Below are 22,299 nucleotides of genomic sequence, written 5' to 3'. Positions count from 1 at the left end.
TTACTGCGTCAGGTCTTCGTTGCAGCACACGGGGTCTTCCTTGTGTCATGCAGGGTGTTTCCTTGCAGTGCACACACTCTTTAGTTGTGGCGCTCTAGCTTAGCTGCTCTGCAGCATGTGGGATCTTAGTTCCCCAACCAGGATTCGAACCTGCGTCCCTTGCAATGTGGATTCCTAACCACCAGGGAAGTACCCGCCTCCCCCCTTTTTTTCTTTTTTTACTCTTGAGCTTTGGCAGATGTAAAGAGTTCTTTACATAGCCTGGGTGTAACATGTGCATTTGACACACACACAATTTTCTCTCAATATGTGGCTTGCCTTTTTGTTAATGATTGTTGTCATTTAGTCGCTCAGTTGTGTCCAACTCTTTGCGACCCCATGGACTGCAGCACGCCAGGCCTCCCTTTTGTTCATTGTCTCCTAGAGTTTGCTCAAACTCATGTTCACTGAGTTGATGATGCATTCCAACCATCTCATTCTCTGTCTCCCCCTTCTCCTCCTGCCCTCAATCTTTCCCCGCATCAGGGTCTTTTCTAATGAGTCGGCTCTTCGCATCAGGTGGCCAAAATAATGATATATTTGCTTAAAATCTTGTGGATCCAGATTGTCAATTATTTCCTTGTACAGCTGAGTGTTTGCTGTCCCATGGTACTGTGATGTGCTGAGGGTTACGTGGGAGAAAAGTCTGTTCCTAGTTTGTCATCTGAGGACATGGAGCCAAGAACCACAGCAAAGCCCACTGCTGTGCCGTAATAAACACGTTGTACAAATGCAGAGCAACTGCTGAGAATGAACTGTTACGGCATTAAAGTTCATGAATAAGATGACAATGTGTAGAGTCCACATGTGATTATTAGTTGATAAAACTCAGATGAACCTTTGGTGATGGTCTCCCCTCCCCCAAGATCTGTCTGGCCTGTCAGGAAAGGTGTCATTTCTTGCTGGGAAGATGAGACAAGCAGATCTGGGGGGCCCCCAGCACCCCAGGAGCTCCAGATTCTTTTCCATCTGCTCGTGTGCTCTGCTGTCAAAGCCCATTTGGCAGAGATCTTTGGAACTGAGCTAATGTACTTCGTCACTTGTTACAGCCAGCCAGATTCCAAATTGATGTAGTGGAAGAGATGGCAGCTGGGCTCAGGCAGGGTGAGAACCTTCCAGGACGGCCAGCAGAGAAAGCACACATTCCCCAGTCAAGAGCCATGGGAAGGGAGAGTCCTCGGAGCAACTAACCGGGGGCCTGGGATGACAGCTTCATCAACCATGGAGCAGGAAATGTGGATTTAATTTGCATCCCCCTAGTGGCACACGATGCTGAGCATTTTAAACATGTGGTTACTGGTGATTTGTATATTTTCTTTCGTGAAGGATCTATTCAAGTCTTCCCCCATTTAAAGAAATTAGGTTGCCTGTCTTTTTTTTTTTAATGAGTTCTTGATATAGCCTGAATATTAGTCCTTTGTTAAATATATGCTTTACAATTATATTTTTCCCAACCTGATTTTTATATAATAATCTTGTACACCATGACCTTGCTAAATCATCTTATTAGTTCTATTAGCTGAAGGTACCTTAGGCTTTTGTATATAAATGATCATATTATTTGCAGATGGAGACTATTTTATCTCTTCTAATCTTTATGCCTTTTTATTAGCTATTGTTCTTGCCTTTGGTATATGGTAAAATGTTGAGTGTAAAAAAAATCATGAATGAGTCAAATATTCTTTTCTGTATCTATTGAAACTATATATATATTTTCAAAAGCACATATTAAAAGGCACTAACTCAAACAAGTTTAGTAAATAGCTTTGCACAAACATCCACCATTACCCCAGTGCCTATAACATCACCATTTATGATAGATGGCAAAGACTGGGCTCAAAACACAAACCTTCTGACTGTAAGGCTCCTTTTCTTTCACCAGCGCACCATGGTGTCTTCGGACTAGTTGAACATAAGACATCTCATGATGATGCTTTTGGTTTTTTCCTCTTTATTTTTATGAATAAAATGCAACATACATATTATACTTGGCAATGAAACTGATGGGATGAAAGAACATTAACTCTTGAGATGGGAGACAACATAAAAATTGGCATCCTAGGGACAACATGACTTTTCAATCAAATCACATCATTTCCAAGAACAGCTGGAAAATACCTGAAAGAAAAGATGTCATTTTTAAATTAAGGTGGTGTGTGTGTGTACAACTGTTGAAAAATGTTTGAACATTTTAATCCATGTCATATTATTTTTTATTAAGTGACATGTTTATGAAAAAAAAAAAAAAACAGCTGAAAGTGCCAGACAGAAAATAGAAAACTAGAGTCCCAGAATATATATTCCTTTCAGATGTGTAATACATTTATGAAAAACAGTTGAAATATGTTTCATAGAAAGAAGGGGCACTTTAATCTCACGTGACTTTCAGTCAAGTGCAATGTGGGGAAAACAGCTGAAAATGCGTGAAATTTGATGAAGTGAATTCCTACATTTGAAAACCTGTGACTCCACAGGGTTAAACACACAAGACGATGACTAAAGGACAGATTCTCTCGGCCTCTACAACACACATCACAGTTACAGAGTATTTTTGGTTTTAAAGCTTTTGCTAAAAATATTTTACATCATTAAATGCATATTATTAAATGTACATTGAAAGCTAACTGAAGTGACTTAAATAATAAGATCAGGGACCATTTGTAACAAAAATTGTTAACGTCCGTCATTCCCCCCCCCAAGGAAAGACAAGTGAGGTAGTTTATACTGTATATACATTGTAAAGAGATTAATATTCCAGTTTGTTCAAAGATCTCCCCTTGAACTCACTGAACTCATTGTTCAGTGACCTGTAGAATCATATCCTCAAGGGAGCTGTTTAGCAAAGGGATCTTCTTTTGTAGACTGGAGGCAAGAAGGAGCGCGTTCTAGTGTTTTTTTTCTGAATAAGTCTTCCTAAAACGTTAACTTTCTCTAACGCTCTCCTAGATGTCATTTTCCTAACTGCACACGAAGAGCGCATGGGACAAGGTGACGGGGAAGCTACCAAGAACAGAATTTAGAAGCCCAGGGTCTGACTTGTCTTTTGTTTGCAGATACACTATTCATGTTTGCCTTTACACTATTCATTTTTACAGATGACTGTAACTATTGCCAAAACAACTCTTCATAAGGCAAGTATAGTTTTTTCAACACTTAGGTGACTGCCATTTTTGAGTTTTAGTTGTACGGGTTTGTTTATTCACTAAGAATAAACTCAAGTTTTAAAAAAAGTAATAAAATCAGTAAAAAGAACTTTTTTAACCTCACAAAAATTAGTTTATATGTCTACTGGAAATTCTTCTCTGATCAGTTAATTGTATGACTAAGAATTCAAGTTACATCCAATATATTGGTATTGACATGGGCTTCCATATTATATAGTTATTTTAAAGTTGTCACACATCCTTGAAGGCAGTGATTAATTTAAGATTATTGACTGGGCTGAGCCTTTGACATCTAAACGACGTCACATCTTATCCACATCAAATGTGGATAAGAAATTCAGAAACTTAATTTTTTTAACTGTCATTTTTTAGCCATTTATTTAAAACTAATGACTTAATGGGGTAAATCTTAAAACTTTTAGAAGTCTTCCATCAGTGCTAATGTGTTTTCAGTCAAAAGAAATAAAAATTCCAAAATTAAAAATAAAAAATTGGCTAGGTTGGTGAACTTTCTAAGCACAACAGAATTTACTCTAAATGAGAGGAAATTCAGTTAGAGAAATCAGTCATTGTTTTAATATATACACAGAAGTGTAAGGCACCTAATTTGAAGAACTTCCTTGTATGTGGGCATCAGTTACAGCCATCTTATGTCTTGGAACTTAGCAACTAATACACGGAGTAAAATGCTTACTCCTGTTGTTTGAACTGCAAGAATGATAACTGCATTTTCTCAGACCCTCAAAGTTCATTATGCAAACTCACACGCTGTCAATTAGCCATACATTGAAAACTGATGAAATATAAGAATAAATATAAACCAACAGAATGCATGTTTTTCTTCCACTGGGTTTTCAAGCAAAGGAAATAAAAACTCTCAAATAAACAAAATGAATGGATATTAGCTTTACACAAAAATGTAACACAGCTCCAATGGGCAGGAACGTTGCATATAAATCAAGGTTTTATAGATATCAAGGCATAATGAGCATGGAAAAGATTTCTTCTAGAATACAGGCTTAAATTATCATCACATTATGTTCTGAGACTTGGTAAGTAGATAAAGGGCTTCCCAGGTGGCACTAGTGGTAAAGAACCCACCTACCAATGCAAGTAGATAAAGTGTTTTCTGCATTTGTAAGCAACTTTGTCTGTTGTTTGAACTGCAAAGGAGAGTCATTTGGATGTTAAATTTCATTAAAACTCACATAAGCTTGTCAAAATCTCAAGCTGTAGATCTAATCCAAAGCACACATGTGGGATAAGTGAGACCTCTATCCCTGTTTCTACATGCTGCAGTCCCCAGAGGAAAGGCAGGGCTCCCTGACCTCTCAGCACATGTCAGATCTGCTCTCAGAATCGTGGAGAACTGTGCTTTCTCACCAACTGCAGGCCTGGAAAAATGGCCCTGTGGGCTTCTGGGAGCAAGTCAGCTTTCAGGTCACCCAACATGCATCTGATTCTAAAGCCTGATGCTAATCCATGGAGCCTGGCCAAGTCTATGATGGATGAACACAAACAAAATCTGTTTTTATAGCATAGGAAGTCTGGATAGAATGGTGTTTTTCGGCACTCTTGGATAAAGAGCAGTTGGATAAAGGCAGTTCTGCATTTGAACACTGGGGCTGCAGAAGTGATTATCTACAGTCATGAAACTTAAAAAACGATCTGTTTGGGGAGGAAAGACAATCTGGGCCTGGCACATGGAGAGCTATTCACTGAGCACCATCATCATGATGAGAAACAGAAGCTCCAGGACTGCTGACTACACCGAAGGTTATGGAAGCACAAGAAAATCCTTTGTAAACCTGACCTTAACTATGTGTTCGTAACAGAGTAAGCTTTAAAAGTATCCGTTCTCAATAGTCCATGATGGGGAAATGTTCACTTGCACCAGAAAGCAGGCAGTCACAACACGGTACAGCATTCAGAACAGTACAGTGGGCTGTACACAGAAGTTCCTCCTCCTCCAATTCAGGAGCAAGTCAGAGCATAAATATTGTATGTGTGACTTTGGAAACAGATTCTCTTTGGAAAGGAGATCTAAATTACTGTTCAGAGAAGAAATTTTTGTGTTTTTTTCTTGCATTCTTATTCAAAAAGGTCTCTCTCTCTATATATATAAAACATAGGTATAAAAAAGTCTCTTCTACCTCCTGTGTTTGGCAGCATTTGCTACGTCGAGAAGTGCCTCTTATCCCCAGGTATAAAGACCAAGCTCATTTCTGTTGTGAGTCAAAGTATCAGAAATGATGAGAGCTCCATATTCTATGCTGGCCTTTCTTCTGGAAGGATCACACCCTCTTTCCTTCACTCTTACCAAGGAACCACCATGAGACGGCTTCAGCTCAGATGGTCAACCAGCTCCTCATCCACGATTCATGCTGACAATTCCGGGAGACACCAGTTGGGCTGAGAAACACTGAGAGGGTCTAGGGACAGACATGTCGGAAGCTTGCTTTTTCCCTACTGAATGTAGGACTCCTTGGCGTGTAATATATGATAGCTGCCATCTTGGGGGGTGATTTCAAACACTCTGTTGGGGTTTAATCACCCATTCTGCCTGGGGATTCACATGATAAACATCCAGTATATAAGCATCCGGATCCAAGCAGTGCTGTCCTAAAAGAAATGAAAATCGGAGAATGTTTTCAAAAAGGCCATACTTATATGCATGGGCATATTTTTGTGTATGGGTGTTGCAAGTCTCAAATAAGGCCAATATCATTCTCTCAGCTAAAAGCAGATTCAGTTTAAAGTTTCCAGCACAGCCAACCTACCTTCCTTCCCTCTTTCCTTTCTTTCTTTCTGACTGTGAAGTACTCCAAACAAACCCCATGTGACACTGTGGGAAAAAACAGACTAACCCCAGGAAAACTGCTCCCCAGATCACCACACCAATTAGAAAAACATGGCAAGAACCTGTTTCAGGCATCAGCTCATTTATATGATGATGATCACTGATGATCATCTATGTGATAATACATGTCCTCTAATTTTTTTTTTTTTACAGATAGTAACTTGACCAGGACTAAAGATGAGCATGAAGTTTCATTTTAGGAGTGGTCATTTCATTTCTCCTGTGGGAAGAAGATCTGGAATAACAACAGAAAGGGGCAAATGCCTTTGAAAATTCTTATGTACAGTGTGTTTGAAATGTGCACTCAAGTCTCAAACAAAATACCAAGATTTCATTGCTTGCTTGACTCATTCATTCAGTTCTCAAGTATTTCTCGAGCCATTATGGTGTCGAGCATTATTCTAAGGGCTGAGGCCACAGCAATGCACCAGACAGGTAAAAATATCTGCCCTCTTGCTTATGTTCTAAAAGTGGTAAAAGGCAACTAGTAAATAAGAAAGTATGATGGGAAGTAAGCCCGATGATGATTAGAACGTGAGAGAACGAGAAAGCCGGGAAGGCAGAAAGAGGATCCCGTCCAGGAAGCTCTCACTGAGAAGCTGAGACACCGGCAAACCTGCCAGGTGAGGGAGTGAGGAGAGGGTCATCCGAGGGAGGGCGCTCTGGGCCCGAGTCGGAGCAGAGGCAAAGGCCCAGGACAAGATGGCTGGTGACCGGATGTGAAGGTGGGTGTCGAGGTGGGTCTGGATGTAAACCTGAGAGAAGGCGGCACCCAGATGCCTCCAGAGCAGGGAGACGGACGAGCTCACCATGGAGACAAGTGCAGAGAGAACCGTCCCCCGCGCTCAGAGGGTGAGAAGATGAGGAGTAACAGGCAGAAGACGCTCAGAAGGAGCGGCCTGGGAAGTGGGGATGGAGGGCGGGGGAGCCAGGCGCCCGGGGCCCTGGACACCAGGGGAAGAGGGCACTGTTTTCAAAAGAGGGAAGGATCAACCTGGGTGCTTATGAAGACAGAAGGAAGCCCTGGATCTCACACCTGAGAGTCCTCTGCTGACCTGGACGAAAGAGCAATTCTGGTGAAGTGTCGAGGTGTAAAGCCTGACTGGAGTGGCTTCAGGAGAGAAGAAGGGGGAGAGACTGGAGCAGACGACCAGTTCAAGGAGCTGTCATCACAAGTGGAGCAGAGAAATGGGAGTCGACTGGAAGGGGTCGAGAGAGTTGTGTGGAGATGAGCGGAGTTCCAGAAATGTTTACGCAGAGAGAAATAGTGGGGTTGGGAGGGGAGAGCTGACGACAGAGGGGACGATGACCACAGTCCTCATCAGCAGCAGGGACGCGCCGGCTGCAAACAGGAGCACGAGGATTTCATCCCAACCGTGAGGGGCAAGAGGGAGCTAAGGGCACACGCGCGGGGATGGAATTTTCTTTTTATTCCTTCCTGTCCCCTCTTGGGGAAGAGGATGAACCTGGACTGAGAGCTGAACAGTGATGTTCAACCAAAAGGGTGTCAAGACTCTGAAAGTGCCACAGTTTCTCCTTTCATTTGCATGACTCTCCAGAGACGCTCTAACTTTCAGAGTCATCCTTAAAAGACTCAGAAATCTACTCCACATCAACTACAGTATTTACATGCAAATTTTGAGAATATTTCAGGAACACTTTTTAGGAAAGTTACACTATTCTTATGTGAGATTAAAAAAAAAAACACACACTTTGATTTTGATTTTATATCTAAGAAACTTGTAAAATATGTTTTTATTAACACAATTGTTCAGTGGCTCAGTCGCCTCTGATACTTTGCAACCCCGTGGACTGCAGCATGCCAGGCTTCCCTGTCCTTCACTATCTCCCAGAATTTGCTCAAACTCATGTCCATTGAGTCAGTGATGCCATCCTACCATCTCTTATTAACCCAATAATAGCATCCTGTTTCCTTTAGAGCATTACTCAGAGTAATCAGCAGATTACTCAGTTTCTCTGCTCCAGGAGATGATGAAGGACAGGAAAGCCTGGCATGCTGCAGTCTATGGGGTCACAAAGAGTGGGACCTGACTTAGTGACTGAACAACAACAGAGTAATGAGAGCCTGTAGGAGTAAAAATTATTGACAAATGCTTACCTATATTACCTCCAATTTCATATAACCTTTGGTTCTGGATCTTAATGCATTCCGATGAACCATGACTGAGAAAAGAAGAAAGCGATATAATTTTAACCCTCTTCAGAGATTCTGAGGTAAACCTGTGGATTAAGTAACCATAGCAGCAAACAATTCATTCTGCTTTGAGTGGAATACACCCCACAAATCATGATGACGACTGAAGGGAGGATAAAAGCTTTTTTTGGTCTGTTTGACACAGCGAAGCCTCTGAGGCAGAGAGGAAGACGGATGCAGCCGGGCTCCACAGCCACCCCGGCCTCTCGTCCACGACTGTCACACTGTCAGCTCCACTCAAGAGGGGACACGGTTGCAGACACATCGAGGCTGGCCAAGGAGCAGCTGGGCTTCACACTGCCGTGTCACGGGCCACATCACTCTCGGTTCAAAAGCAATCCAGCCTCACTTCTGCCGTTGTCAAAAATCGAATGGAGCTCTCTCCTTCGCCCATGCCTCACTTCTAAGCTTGCCCAGTGCTTTGCAAACTAACGCTGACTTTGTTGTATGTCTCTGCCCGATAATGAAAGCAAGTCGGAGCAAATAATTGGCCAATTTTAATTTTCCACCCTGGACTAGGCTGCCAGGATAGAAGAGTCTGGAAAGGCCACTGCTGAGCTCCGGTTCCTTGAACTGTCAGCCTGGTTACTTACAGACATGGTTACAGACTATCCTCTCTCTCCACTGTGAAGGAGAAGGATATGCACCCTCTTTGTTTAGTTAAACATTTTATTTCAGATAGTTGTAGATCTGTATGTAGATATAAGAAAATATACAGACACATCCTGTGTACTTCTTTCCTGGTTTCCCTGATAGTAAAATCTTGCAATATCTGAGTGCGATGTCACAACAGAAGGGCCCCATGGATTCAGTCAAGCTACAATGTTTCCTGCTCCACATGGTCCCCCTAGTTCCCACTAATAGCCCCACACCCCGCCCTTGTCCTTATCCTCCATCATTTACCATGACTTAATGTTCTTTAGTGTGACTAAGGCAGACATGGCTCAGACAGTAAAGAATCTGCCTGCAATGCAGGAGACCTGAGTTTGATCCCTGGGTCAGGAAGATCCCCTGGAGAAGGGAATGGCAACCCATTCCAGTACTCTTACCTGGAGAATTCCATGGACAGAGGAGCCTGACAGGCTACAGTCCATGGGGTCACAGAGAGTCAGACATGACTGAGCAACTAACATCTTCACACTTTCAAGGCGGACATGCAAAAATATTTTGTCAACATCACTCTGATCCTAAGGTTCATTGATAGTAGGTTTTATGACGTTCACTCCACTACATAAACTGTACTTGTTACAGTCATGTTAAAGCCCAATGGAGCCTGGAATAACAATATTCCTGGAAATCTATCAAGATATATAAAAACTAACTTGCTAAAATTTTTATCCAAATAAAAAGTAAAACTCAATGAGTAAATGAAGCCACCAAGACAGAAAATCTACCTATTTAAGAATCTCAATTGTAGAAGTTCCTTGGAAAAAAAAGCTTTTGTTATTGATAATTCTACAGTATACTTCTTTCTCTACTTTTGATTCTTCAGTTACTGGTAAAGTCCTTAAAGTGAAAGGTTCTAATTTTTCAAAAAGGTCAAATTTTCAAATAAAAGATTTGCTCATCAGATAAAAGCCCATCTGCCTTATAGAGACTCTCACGTCTACTCACCTGTTCTCACATTGAAATTTTGCCAGGATGTCTTTGACTTTGGTTTGACTGTTGAGTTGAATGGCCATGGACACCTTGGAGAGAAGGGGCGCGTGGACCCTTATGACGCCCTCTGGCACGTCGGACTGCCAAGGAGGAAAAAGGCAGCACATTTTGTCAAACTCAGTGATTGCACTTAAGACACACGGAAATCAGTGGCATTCCAAATGAGGGAAATGTGGAAACATGACGGGGATTCAGCCAGAACAGAACACTTCTTCCTTTCTTACAGGAGATTCGCTAAACTAAACTTAACCTGGGGTTTTACTTCTGTTACAGGCTTTGGTCTCACTATAACGCCTTAAAATCACAAGAGAGGGGACTCCCTGGTGGTCCGGTGGCCAAGACTGTGCTCCCAATGCTGAGGGCCCACATTCGATCCTTGGTCAGGGAACTAGATCCCACTTGCTGCAACTAAAGATCCTGTGTGCTCCAATGAAGACTGAAGAGCCTGCGTGCCACAGCTAAGACCCGGTGCAGCCAGATAAACAAATAAATATTTTTTATAAGTCATGAGGGAAGTGAAACTGGGTTGTGACAGAAATCTAATGTTTCTATCCATGCATTTTCTTGAACAATGTCCTAAATAGGCCTACTTGAAGCAGGATTCTGTATTTCAATTTTTTTTAAGAAAGTCAACCTTCTGAAAATTTAAGGATCTGTTTGAAATGTGCCTTTCAAATATACCTGTTTCTTTAGTCAGCAGCAATGAATGGTAATCCCAAATTGCATTCCTGATGGACACCGAACTCGACCCCTCAAAGTGTGCTAGGAGCACTGCGAAGTGTGGGTGGCTGGGAGGGGTGTGCTGCTCTCGTGTGCTCTGATGGGCCCTGGGACCTCAGAGCTCCCGTCTGCATGAAACAGTCAAAGAATGGTGCTGTCTAATGGACAGTAAAGTCTGTTCTGTTCTAACTGGATGGAAATTTCCCATTGTTTCAAAATTTTGAGTGTTTTAAATATTAATTATCTATTTAGAGATGGACAGAAAGAAATAAATTTCTATCTGAGGATCTGGCTATACCTCGGGTAATTGCTTTAAATAATCTGTATGTTATCAAAGGATGGTATTGTTGATGTAGAAGGCTCATGTGATTTGACTCACTATATCCCCTAGAAGAAATATGGGTTGAATTGTGTAGAAGTCCTAAGCCCCAGGACCTCAGAATGTGACCTTGTGGAAACAGGAGTACAATGTGCCCTTAATCCAAGGACCAGTGCACTCCAGTGACCAGCCACTGTACTCTGGTGACCGCTGTCCTTATAAGAGAAGACACACACACGCACACACACTCACACGCACGCAGGGTGAATGCCATGTGAAGATGGAAGCAGAGACTGGATGATGCCTCATCCACAGCTAAGGAAGGCCCAGGATTGCCAGCATCGCCGAAAGCTAAGAATGATGTCAGAATCACACACTCCTTTCACAGCCTTCAGAAGGAATCAACCAAACAACGCCTTGGTTTCAGAGCTTCAGCCTCCAGAACTGTGGGAAAGTAAATTCTATCACGTCAGTCCACCCTGTTTGTGGCACTGTTACTGCAGCACTAGGAAACTATTTTTAAAGGATAAGTTCTTACAATACATTTCTACTATTACCAGCGAGAACCAGGAGAGCGTGCAGGAATGGCCAATGCCAGGGGTCGGGAGCTGGGAGGGAGCAGGGAGCTAAGAGCACCCTCCTAAAACACTCTTTGGGGCATCTCAGGTCCCTCCTCTACCAGCGCCCCCCAGAAGCCTCTGAAGATGAATTCCACACTCCTGACATTACTGAGACTGTTATAATGATCACAGGCTCCCTCTAACTTTCCAGGGTATTCACTCTTGTGAACAGAACCCCTAGCCACAAATTCCAAGTCATCAGTTAGTTGAGTCCCTGTACCATTCCTTCACATGCTACACTGAAAATGTCAAGTGTGAAGGGATATCATGACCAAAATTAGACACAGATAAGGTAGATACAGCCAAAGAATATTTTGTAAGGAGTTAATAATTAGGGAGGAGAGAGAATAATTTGTTTCCTTACCATTCTTCTTGTAGAGGGTGATTTTTGCAGTACCTTTGATGTCTTGGGGATTGTAACCTAAAAAAAAAACACATACACACACACAAAACACATTTAATCTTTAGAATTGATACAGAGAAAACAAGCACGTACCGCTGCTAGAAGTGTAAACTGGTAGAACCTTTATGGAAAACATTTTGGCAATATTTACCAATTATAAAATATATTCACTCTGACCCAATTCCACATCTATAACTTCATCCTACAAATAGTCTTCATTTGTGAGAAATGACATATGTGTAAGTTTATTCACTGATGCATAAACTTTAACAGCAAAAGGTTGGACACAATCTAACTATTCAACAATCTGGGAATATTTAAATAAGTTAGTGTGTCTTTGGAATATCATGCAAAAGAAGCAAAAAGGAAGGCTCTGTGGACTGACGCGGAATAACCACTATGATTCCATAAGTCATTAAGGATGATGCAGCACAGAGTTTCACCTACATTACCATTCATGTGAAAAAGGTGAAGACCGTATCCTCATATTTGCTTGTATGTCACAGCACCTCTCTACAAGTAAATATACCTGTGTGTTCCCATGCACACACGCTGTCACTGGTTATATTACTTGTCCTCAGGAGGGGAAGTCAGAGCTGACCAACTTTTTTCTACAGTTTCTCCCCTTTCAATCTTTTGAATTTTATAAACTGTCAATGAACTATCAGTCTAAGTCAAGAAGTAAAAATACGATATAGTACAAGAGAACCAAAGAAAGACTATTTCTTCATCTTTAAGTGCTTGCTTCCATGGTATTTATAACCTTTTAAAATTCCACTTGGTTCTATTTATAATTAAAACACTGAAGCAACGGACATGCATAAAGCATCACACAGTTCTTTACACCCACGTTATGTGAGTTGGTGCTGAAGACAACTTGGTGAAATAGGTAGGTATCATGACATTTCCCCCCAGAGTGAAAATGTAAGAAAATTGAGGCTCAGAGATAGACTTAAATTTGCCTGGGCTCGCAAAGCCTGACCTGACCTCAGATTCAGCTCCACACACATCATACTAACACCATTACAATTTTCCAGAATGAAAACGGCAAAGAATAAGAAATCTAGAAGTCTGTCCCTCCATAAAAGCAGTGAACAAACTGGAAAAACCTGTCCCTGTCATCTTCTTCAGAACTCTAGAAACTAACCCCAAAGTGGCAGCCAGGGGAGTGCTTAAGTAAGAAAAACGACTGAGTCTTGATAAGAATGGTGAACTCAGTGGCATTTTAGCTTACACTTTCCCATCTCTGCTCCACAGCTCAGCGACAGCCTTGAAAATAACCGCCTGCATTCCTGGTGCAGGTTCTGAAGGGCGTGGAAGGGACCTCATTCACAAGGAATTCTAGTTATTTGTTCCCTGGAAGACTGGCTGGCCTCTATCTTGTCTGACTTGGAACCTGACCAGTGCTAAAGCGGTGTGATGTTGAAAACATTTATAGGCAAATGTTTTAATCACTGCTGCCTGATGCAGTGCCTAAGAGCAGGGGAAAATATAAACTAATTAAAAATCTTGGGAGGCAAGCCAAGGGAACTAGATGCTTTGGGGAGTAAGGTCTTTGAAAAGCTTCAACATATTCCTGAGAACTTAGAAGGTCATGTGCATGCTCAGGGCTGTGCACATATTCAGGAAAGACCTGAATGAACCTAAGTGCTCACCTCTGGCTGACCTTTAAGCACTGTCCAAACAGGAACTGAAGTTCAGGCCAAGTTGTAAGCTGCCTGGCTGAACACTGAAGGTGTGTCAAGCACACAGCACACAGAGCTCATCTGCAAAGACTGGGAGATATTTTTGGCTCCAGGTATCTAAGAAAATCTCTGTGCAAACACCAGCAAACCACTAGGCTAACGGAACAGAGATTTCAGCAGCCACACAAAACATAGAGACATAAGAAAATTAGTTCAGCGGCAAAGTCATTAACAAATGTATAACAGCTATAACAAACAGCAACCCTGGGGCGGAGGAAGAATCTGAAGTTGACCTAGGAGACATCTGTAGGACAGTGACAACAGAATCCATTCTTAAGCACATATAAAACACTGTCCAGCACAGACAGTATGTTAGACCACAAAACAGGTCTCAGTCAAGTTTAAAATATCAAAATAATACAACACATGCTACATAGCCACCATGGAATAAAATTAGAAATCAATAACAAAAGGAAATTTAGAAAATTTATGCCTAAATAACCAATGGGTCAAAGGGAAATTAGAAAATACCTTGAAATGAACAATAATGAAACACAGTACACCAAAACCCAGAGAAAAATTTATAGAAGTAAATGCTTACTTTAAAAAAACACCTCAAATTAGTAGCCTAACTTTCCATCTTACGAAACTAAAAAAAGCCAGCCAAACTCAAAACAAGCATAAAGAAGGAAAAAATAAAGATCTGAGTTTTAATAAGGGCTAGAGAAAAACAAAATATAGAGAAAAATCAATGAAACAAAAGCTGGCTCTTCAAAAAGACCAAAGAAATTGACAACCCTTTGGCTAGATTCACCAAGAAAAAAGATTCAAATTATTAATCAAAAGTATGAGAGGGAACATTAATACAAACCTTAGAGAAATAAAAAAGATCATAATACTATTTATATGAACAATTAGTATTTCAACAAATTAGATAACCTAGATGATATAAAGTCCTAGAAACACACTGACTATCAATACAGACTCAAAAAGAAACAGAAAATCTTGAATGAAGCTATAACAAGACCTTGAGTTAGTAGTAAAAAAAATTCTTACAGAGAAAAGTCCAGGACCAGGTGACTTCACTGGTGAATTTTACCTCATGTTTAAAGAAATAACACTAATCTTTGTCAAACTCTTTCAAAAAATAGAAGGAGGAACCACTTTCTAACTCATTCTGTAAGGCTGTTATTTCCCTAATACCAAATCCAGACAAAGACATAACAAGAACAAAAAACTAAAGGCCAATATCCCTTATAAAAGTTGGTGCAAAAATCCTCATCAAAGTACTTACAACTGAACATAGAGTTGCCATATGACCCAAGAGATGCCCAAGAAAAATGCAAAACAAACAAACAAACAAAGCAAGGTAGTGATGCGCGCCACATCGGGGTGAACCCTGAGCACTATGCTAAGTGACAGAAGTCATGTACACAACAGGCCACATATTGTATGATTCCAGTTACATGAAATGTCCAGGTAGGTAAATTCATAGAGATAGAAAGTAGGTGAGAGTTTGTCAGGGATCATGGGGAGGGGAGTAGTGAGGAGTGAATGCCTAACTGGTATGGGGTTTCTTTTGGGGATGGTAAAGATATTCTGAAGTTAGACAGTGGTGATGTTGTACAACACTGCGAATTATACTAGAAATAGATACTAAAAATTACACTTTTTGAAATAGTTAGAATGGCAAATTTTATGTGTGAATTTTTTCTCAACTAAAACAAAAAATTTTCCCCAAATTTAGTATGTTGGTTCTACTTGATCTGAAATCACTTTGCCTGTATATAGTGAGGAAACACAGCCATCCATCCTGACTGTGATAGATCGATTAGCAATACCTCTACCTACTGCCTCGGGATTCACTATTTCTTTCCTTGAATGAACTCTCCTCTCTTTGTTCCCTTTAGAATGCTATCCATCCTTCAAGATGCAGTTCAAATGCCACTTTCTCCACGAAGCCTCCACATGCTCCACATTGGACACACTTCTTTCTCCTCTATGTGAGCCCCAGCCCGCTATCTGCACAACACGCCTGACATGGAATGCATATTCATGGCTCTTGTGTACACTTCTCTATCAGGTTATCTCTCTGCTGGATACACATTCCTTTAAGGACAAAGTGAGTTTCCTGTACCTCTGCATCCTCCTCAAGGCCAAATGCTATGCCTGATACTCGCGATCGTCCTCAGAGATCTTTAAAGCAGTAAAGATATTCTTCTAAAGCCTGTTCCCATTATGCATCTCCACACAAGCAACTGTGCTAAGGCAAAAATTCTTTGAAGTGCAACAAATTTACATTAAATAACTTGAGGATTAGATATCCTTTCAGCATCCAATCACCATGGAAATCTCAGTCTCTAGCTATTAGATACACTGACAGCTGGACCACCCTTAAATCCAGTTCACAGGGATTAAAATGTTGACTCTCAGCATCTGTAAGAACCATTTGCCCTTAAGTACTTGAGAGAATATTAACGGAATTATCTTTATTAATATTAATGAATTATCTCTCATGATGATAGACGGAATTCAAAAACTTCAAGCAACACCTAATTCAACGAAATGGAACTACCACAGCACTCTGTCATGAATGCAATTTCCACAGTGTTTACAGTCACAAGAGTGACACTTTGTGAGAACATAACAATTCTGCTTCTAAATTACAAGCTACTTTCTGCATCCCTTTGAGACAGTAGAGCCTGGTGGTCATGATATTCGTGCATTTATTTATTGTCTCATTACCCCTCGTTCTATGGTCTTCCTCCTTAGCAGCTTTTTGACACTTGGGAGCGGCTTCTTTAACAACATGGTGGCTTCATTCATTCTTCTGACTTGAGAGATTAAGAAAGACGGAACCTGGAGAAGAAACAGAGCCTGAAAAGAAGGAAAACATGTGGATTGACCCTCCCTGGTAGAGTCTATCTTCAGTTTTGTTTACTCCTTCTGGCCACTCAGTATCCAGGAACCAGGAACTGTGGTTCTGTCCTCATAAAGATTAGGAAAATCTATTAGGATTCCTTTCAAGGAAAATATGTTTGGGAGCGAGCAGCCCTATGGAATGCAAAAGACACCACCAGGAACCCGGGATCATGTCTCCCATCTCCCCCTGTGATTGAGGGCACTGCTCGCTCACCAGCCTTTATGTTTCCTGGGTGGGTGCCGGTGGACGCAAGAGGAACATCCAGGTCGTCACATCGGTACTCACCGTCCACAACATCTCCTGGTACTTGAGCATCAGACGGATGATGTGGGCAGCAGTGTTTGCTAAGAGTAATTCTTCACAGTCAGAATGTTTGCTTCTACTGAAGAAAAGATTTGGTGCCATGACGGTAGAAATGTTCCATATACTCATGCGGTTTTTTGATTCATTGGCAATGACTTTATTGAAGAATGTCATGAGGGCCTAATAAGAAGCAGCACAGGGTCACACTAGTTGTAAATCATAAAAAGGCATTGCTGATTACTGTCATTCATTTCTGTACCCACTCACCAGGCCTCTAGAAAATGGTCAGAACTAAAGAATGGCTAAACATGTCACGTTTCTTCTTTAATTGCTTGAAAGTGTGGATGAGATATGTGAAGAATTTATTCATTTCTCTGCTTCATAAAAGTAGCTCCATTTTTTATGGAATTTGTCATATTGGGATCACTATAAATAATAGTTTGCATTTTCTTATTTTCTTTTATCTTAAGCAAGTTTGACAGATATTAAAATTAAACAATAAACAAGGGAGAAAAAACACTACAGCTCAAATAAACATGAAATGCAGTTTTGTTGTGAAGGAGGAAAAGTAACTCACTCTTAATTTAAGGCAATATTGTTAAAAATATTTTCTGTTTCCTTGGGAAAGAAAAACACATTTTAAAAAACTGAGCTTTAAAATAAATAAGTTATGAAGTAAATAAGTTATGGGGATATAGCACATAGTATGATGACTATAGTCAATAATATTGTATTGCATATTTGAAAATTACTAAGAGAGTAAATCTTAATAGTTCTCTCAAGAAAAAAAGATTTTCTGTAATGGTGATGGAGGGTAACAAGACTTACTATGGTGATTGCTCTGCAGTGCATACTAATATCAAAACATCATGCTGTATATTTGAAATCAATGTTATATGTCAAAAGTGAAAGTCACTCAGTCATGTCCAACTCTATGCAAACCCATGGACTGTATAGGGGTCCAGACTGTATAGATTCTCCAGGCCAGAACACTGGAGTGGGTAGCCATTCCCTTCTCCAAAGGATCTTCCCAACCCAGGGATGGAACTCATGTCTCCCTCATGGCAGGCGGATTCTTTACCATCTGAGCCACCAGGGAAGTCCCAGAATACTGGAGTGGGGAGCCAATCCCTTCTCCAGAGGATTGTATGCCAATAACTCAATAAAAATTTTAAAAACAAAGAGATTAAAAAATAAAACAATTTAAAGAATAGCAACAACAAAATGAGTATCTAATTTCTCAGTTCACAAATATGTCAGTTGAAAAGCAGAAAACTTTTATTTTGGGGGTGTCATTTTTCCGCTGCTTTTCAATTTTGGAGTCTTTAGCAGACCAAAGGGAAATGCTTATATGCAGTTGCTCTCACTATTGAAAAAAAAAAGCAAGCTTGATAAAAGTTTGGCTGGGCCACTAACATGTAACAGCCTATCAGAACTTTCTGAAATTCACCAAAAGGGTTGAAATCCTAAAAGGAGAGGCTCTTCGGTTTTCCAAGTTTGATTTCTGTACAGTATATGTAACATATGCCCATACTAGTGATCACAGCTACCGTTTATTTGTGGGTTAACTGAGAGCCAGGTATTATTTTTAGTACTTTACATACATCCACTCATTTCATCATCACCCCCAAACCCTGGGAGGTAGGTACTATTATTTAATATTGTTTTACAGTTACAGAAAGTAAGGTGGGGAGCGACTGAGTAGCTTTGTCCAGTGTTACGTAAGTAAATGGCAGAGCCAGGACTTGCCCAAAGAAGCCTAACTCCTCAGCCAGAGCTCTTAATTTGCACAATGCACTAGCTTCATCTTCATTCCACTCACAATTTACAGTGGAAGAGAGAGAGTGAAGAGGACGTTCTATTAGAAATGGGCTGAATTCTTTAGTCATTGCTACATCCTTGGTGATACGAAAGGGGAGATGACATTTTCACCCATATATCTGATACCAAATTAATTTTTTTGGAAAGAAAAAAGTTGTTCAGATAAAGGAAAGAAAGCAAAGCTACTAAATTTCTAGCTTTTGGAAAATTACCAAATTGTACTAGAAACAGACATTTGCATGCCTCCACCTATTCCTCGTCTTGGGTGGAGGATGTAATACAATTGGCAGATGGTTTCACCGGAGGAGAAAAGGTCCTCACCAAGCTGAAACGTCTGACAGGAGGCAGCACAAAGGATCAGCTTTGTTTTCAGCATCGTGTTTACTGGCCCCCAAAGGACGGGCTCTTTCCAATTCATCCTCACCTCAGTTCACTTAAAAGAACCTGGCACCTGCTGTACTTATAACTGATTTCCTACTGTATGCAGAATCAGGATCAAAACAGCAACAGAAACCCTGATCTTTGCAAACATAAAGAAATGGATCTGAAAGAAAAGGAGGAATATTTTGGATGGAGACCTATGGAATATAATTCTATGAAATGTTCTAATGTTCTAATAAAGGAGAAATAACTTTTCTCAGCTTAATTTTCTTAACCTGGAAAAGGTCAAGGTCCAATCAGGAGATCTCTAAAAACCTGATTCTATCATTCTTTAAATTGAATTATGGTAAGACATGAACATTCTAGAAGCTTCATTTAAATCAGGGTTTCATTTACTTCTGATGTTATTCCATTTAAGCCTTCCATCTTGGCTTCTTCCTACTCCTAACCCTAGCCCAGTGCCTGGCACATCATAGACACTCAGTTTCTCTTAACAGATTGAATGAATGAATGAAACGGAAACGTTCAAAGAAGATTCTGGGACTCATATTCTTTCCTGGCTTCCTCCGGGGAACAGGAGTGGGTGTCAGGAAAGGCAAAAATCTTGCTGCAGGCTCGACTGGTTGATAAAAGTTTGGCTGGGCCACCAATGTATAAACGCCTATCAGAACTTTCTGAAATTCACCAAGAAGGTTGAACTCCTAAAAGGGGATGCTCTTTGGTTTTCCAAGTTTGAATTGTGTACGGTATATGTGACATACACACAGTTTTCATTTTTCCACCTGGGCCGTTTCTTCTGACCAGTAAGAGTTGACGGCAGACCGTAAGGTTGATACAACCTACCTGGGCTGTGTCCCTGTTGGCATCAGGCAGTGCCATGACCATGAGGTGTAAGGCTTGAAACTGTACTCGGATGTGAGGCCCTCCTGACAAGAAAACAGAAATACCCACGTGTTGAATAACGCTAACGCATCCTGACAGCGTCTCTTGCTAACTAACACCGAGGGGCACAGGAGGGCCCCGACAGCTTTCAGTGCTAAAGACTTGGGTTTTGTGACCAAGAACGTGAGTCTGTTCCCTTGGACAGGAGACGGGCTCTATCAACTCCTTTTTAGCATCCCAGAACGCCAGTGCTGGAGCAGGTGGCCAATGAGACCCTCAAAATAATTCTGGATCCGTGTGACACTTCCCTTTTCAAAGCACTTGCACAGACCTTGCTTTTACTTTGATGCTATTAACAGTTGGCCTAAGGCTCGATTCAAGACAACATAAATCTTATTTCCACATAATGAGGCAGCCAAGCACAATTATTAGGAACACAAATTCTAGAATCAGATTCAAACTCTGCATCGACTACTAAGTCCCTGAGTGACCTTGGGCAAGCTATTCAACCCGTATGCTTCTAGCTTATCACCTATAGAATGGGGACTGTCATCATTCCTACCTCACTGGGCCCTTACCAAGGTTAAACGAGTTAATACATAGACTGTTTACATCAGTGCCTGCACAGTTACCTACATCAGTGCCTGCACAGTTACCTCTGTAGGTGTCATTATGATCAGCGACACTGACTTCAGATCTTAAAGGGATGTGGATGGAAAGCGAAGTGAAAGTCGCTCAGTCGTGTCTGACTCTTTGCGACCCCATGGACTATACAGGCCAGAATACTGGAGTGGGCAGCCTTTCCCTTCTTCAGGGGATCTTCCCAACCCAGGGATCGAACCCAGGTCTCCTGCATTGCGGGCAAGTTCTTTACCAGCTGAGCCACAAGGGAAGGTGACCACAGCTGGATCACTTGAGATTCTTGACTATTTTATTCCTCGGCAGTGACAGAAGGTGTCGCCAGAGGGTTGGCATCCTACTCCTGTGTGCTCTCAATGCTGGCTCTTTCCCTGTTTTGGGGAAAGGATTTTAGGAAAATCCATCCAACAACGGGATAATCCACAACCGGCTGTGCTGAAAATGGAGGGTAAGCTGGAGCATCCGGCTTTGCCCGGTTCTCTCTGTTTTCTCCCCAAAGTGGTCTCTTGGTGGGGAGGCCCTGGAGGGAAGCATGCAGTTCTGTAATCCCTGGGAAGCTCTCAAGTTGCAGGAAAATCTATCAATTTACGGCTCAGTGGATAAAGGCAGTCAGCTGCCTACAGTTACTTGGCTTTACAGTAGTGGAAACACTCTTGTGACAAGTTCCTAGGTCACAGGAGGTCATGGGCACCCGAGTTAAGAGTGGATGACTGATGTGAGTAACCACGAAATGAAGGAACAGTTGGCAGGAGTATTTATAGGCTCATGTCATATTGCCCAGCAAATCCTCATGTGGATTTTTAAAAATTTATGTCAGATTTGTAAACAAAAATGACACAGGTCCAGGTTGCTTTTAAAAATGGCTAATGCATGCTGACGTGAGTTTGTCTGAATCACAGGCACCATCGGGAGCATGTCTCAGCATAAATGTTTGGGGACAGAGAAGACATGATTTTAATGCATATCTTCCAGACTGTCTATAATTTTCTAATGCAACCCAGAAAACCTCTGGAGGAAAACAATAGATGCAGATGCAGGCTCTGTATTTCCATCAATTCCAGATAAATTACGAAATCCCCTTTAAGATTAAAAATCTAAACTGGCAAATAATCCATTTTCATTTCCCTTAGGAAACCTGGCCCTGCACGGTTTTGTGGTTAATCGCTTTGCAGTTAATTCATTTATGGCATCCTAGTTGAGTCTTTTTCCCCCCCTGCCCTGAGGTCATTATTTTCCCAAAAAATTATTAAAGTTGTCTGGAAAGTATCTAAGGTTTGATTGATCAACTATTAGTCTTCTAATTTTATGGGAAATTTTTGGACCAAGTTTGAAAAGGGAAAATGAAAAGTGGAAAAGACTATATTTTAGAGTAAAACTAGGGGTGGCTTAAACACAGATGTCCACTGTTCTTCCCTTCAGAAATCTCATTAAAACTAGAGCTTACCCCAGGTGGGAAAAAGGCCATTTTCCCTGCTGGTCACAGCCCAGAACTCTGGGTTCCCTGCAGGGTTGGCTGGTATCAAATTAATCACTGCAATCTAGTATTTTCCACTTTCAAAGTCACATAGAGAAACCTGGACCCTCCTGTGAACCTTCTCAGGATCTTTTCCAGATTCTTTCCATTCCCTGAAGCACACTGGCTTCAACATCTGAATAGAGGTATGAA

General features: G+C 41.2%; 1 protein-coding gene across 2 annotated transcripts in view; it reads right to left on the bottom strand.

Moving 5' to 3' along the window:
* Positions 1-1,967: 1,967 nt before the first annotated feature.
* ARHGAP28 (Rho GTPase activating protein 28) overlaps positions 1,968-22,299 on the bottom strand; it is a 139,713-nt gene continuing 119,381 nt past the window's right edge. For both annotated transcript variants that reach the window (XM_027525571.1, XM_027525572.1), the window contains exons 13-19: positions 19,956-20,038; positions 16,893-17,090; positions 16,430-16,543; positions 11,961-12,017; positions 9,893-10,017; positions 8,183-8,247; positions 1,968-5,825 (exon numbers count right to left, since the gene is read on the bottom strand). In XM_027525571.1, coding sequence (XP_027381372.1) covers positions 5,731-5,825; positions 8,183-8,247; positions 9,893-10,017; positions 11,961-12,017; positions 16,430-16,543; positions 16,893-17,090; positions 19,956-20,038 — 737 coding nt within the window. In that variant the 3' untranslated portion in view covers positions 1,968-5,730. The remainder of the gene's footprint in view (positions 5,826-8,182; positions 8,248-9,892; positions 10,018-11,960; positions 12,018-16,429; positions 16,544-16,892; positions 17,091-19,955; positions 20,039-22,299) is intronic.

This window comes from Bos indicus x Bos taurus, chromosome 24 (genome assembly GCF_003369695.1).
Source record: "Bos indicus x Bos taurus breed Angus x Brahman F1 hybrid chromosome 24, Bos_hybrid_MaternalHap_v2.0, whole genome shotgun sequence".
In the NCBI taxonomy this organism is placed as follows: Eukaryota; Metazoa; Chordata; class Mammalia; order Artiodactyla; family Bovidae; genus Bos; species Bos indicus x Bos taurus.
The sequence above is the reverse complement of the archived record's forward strand: the minus strand, read 5'-3'. Positions and strand labels throughout refer to the sequence as shown.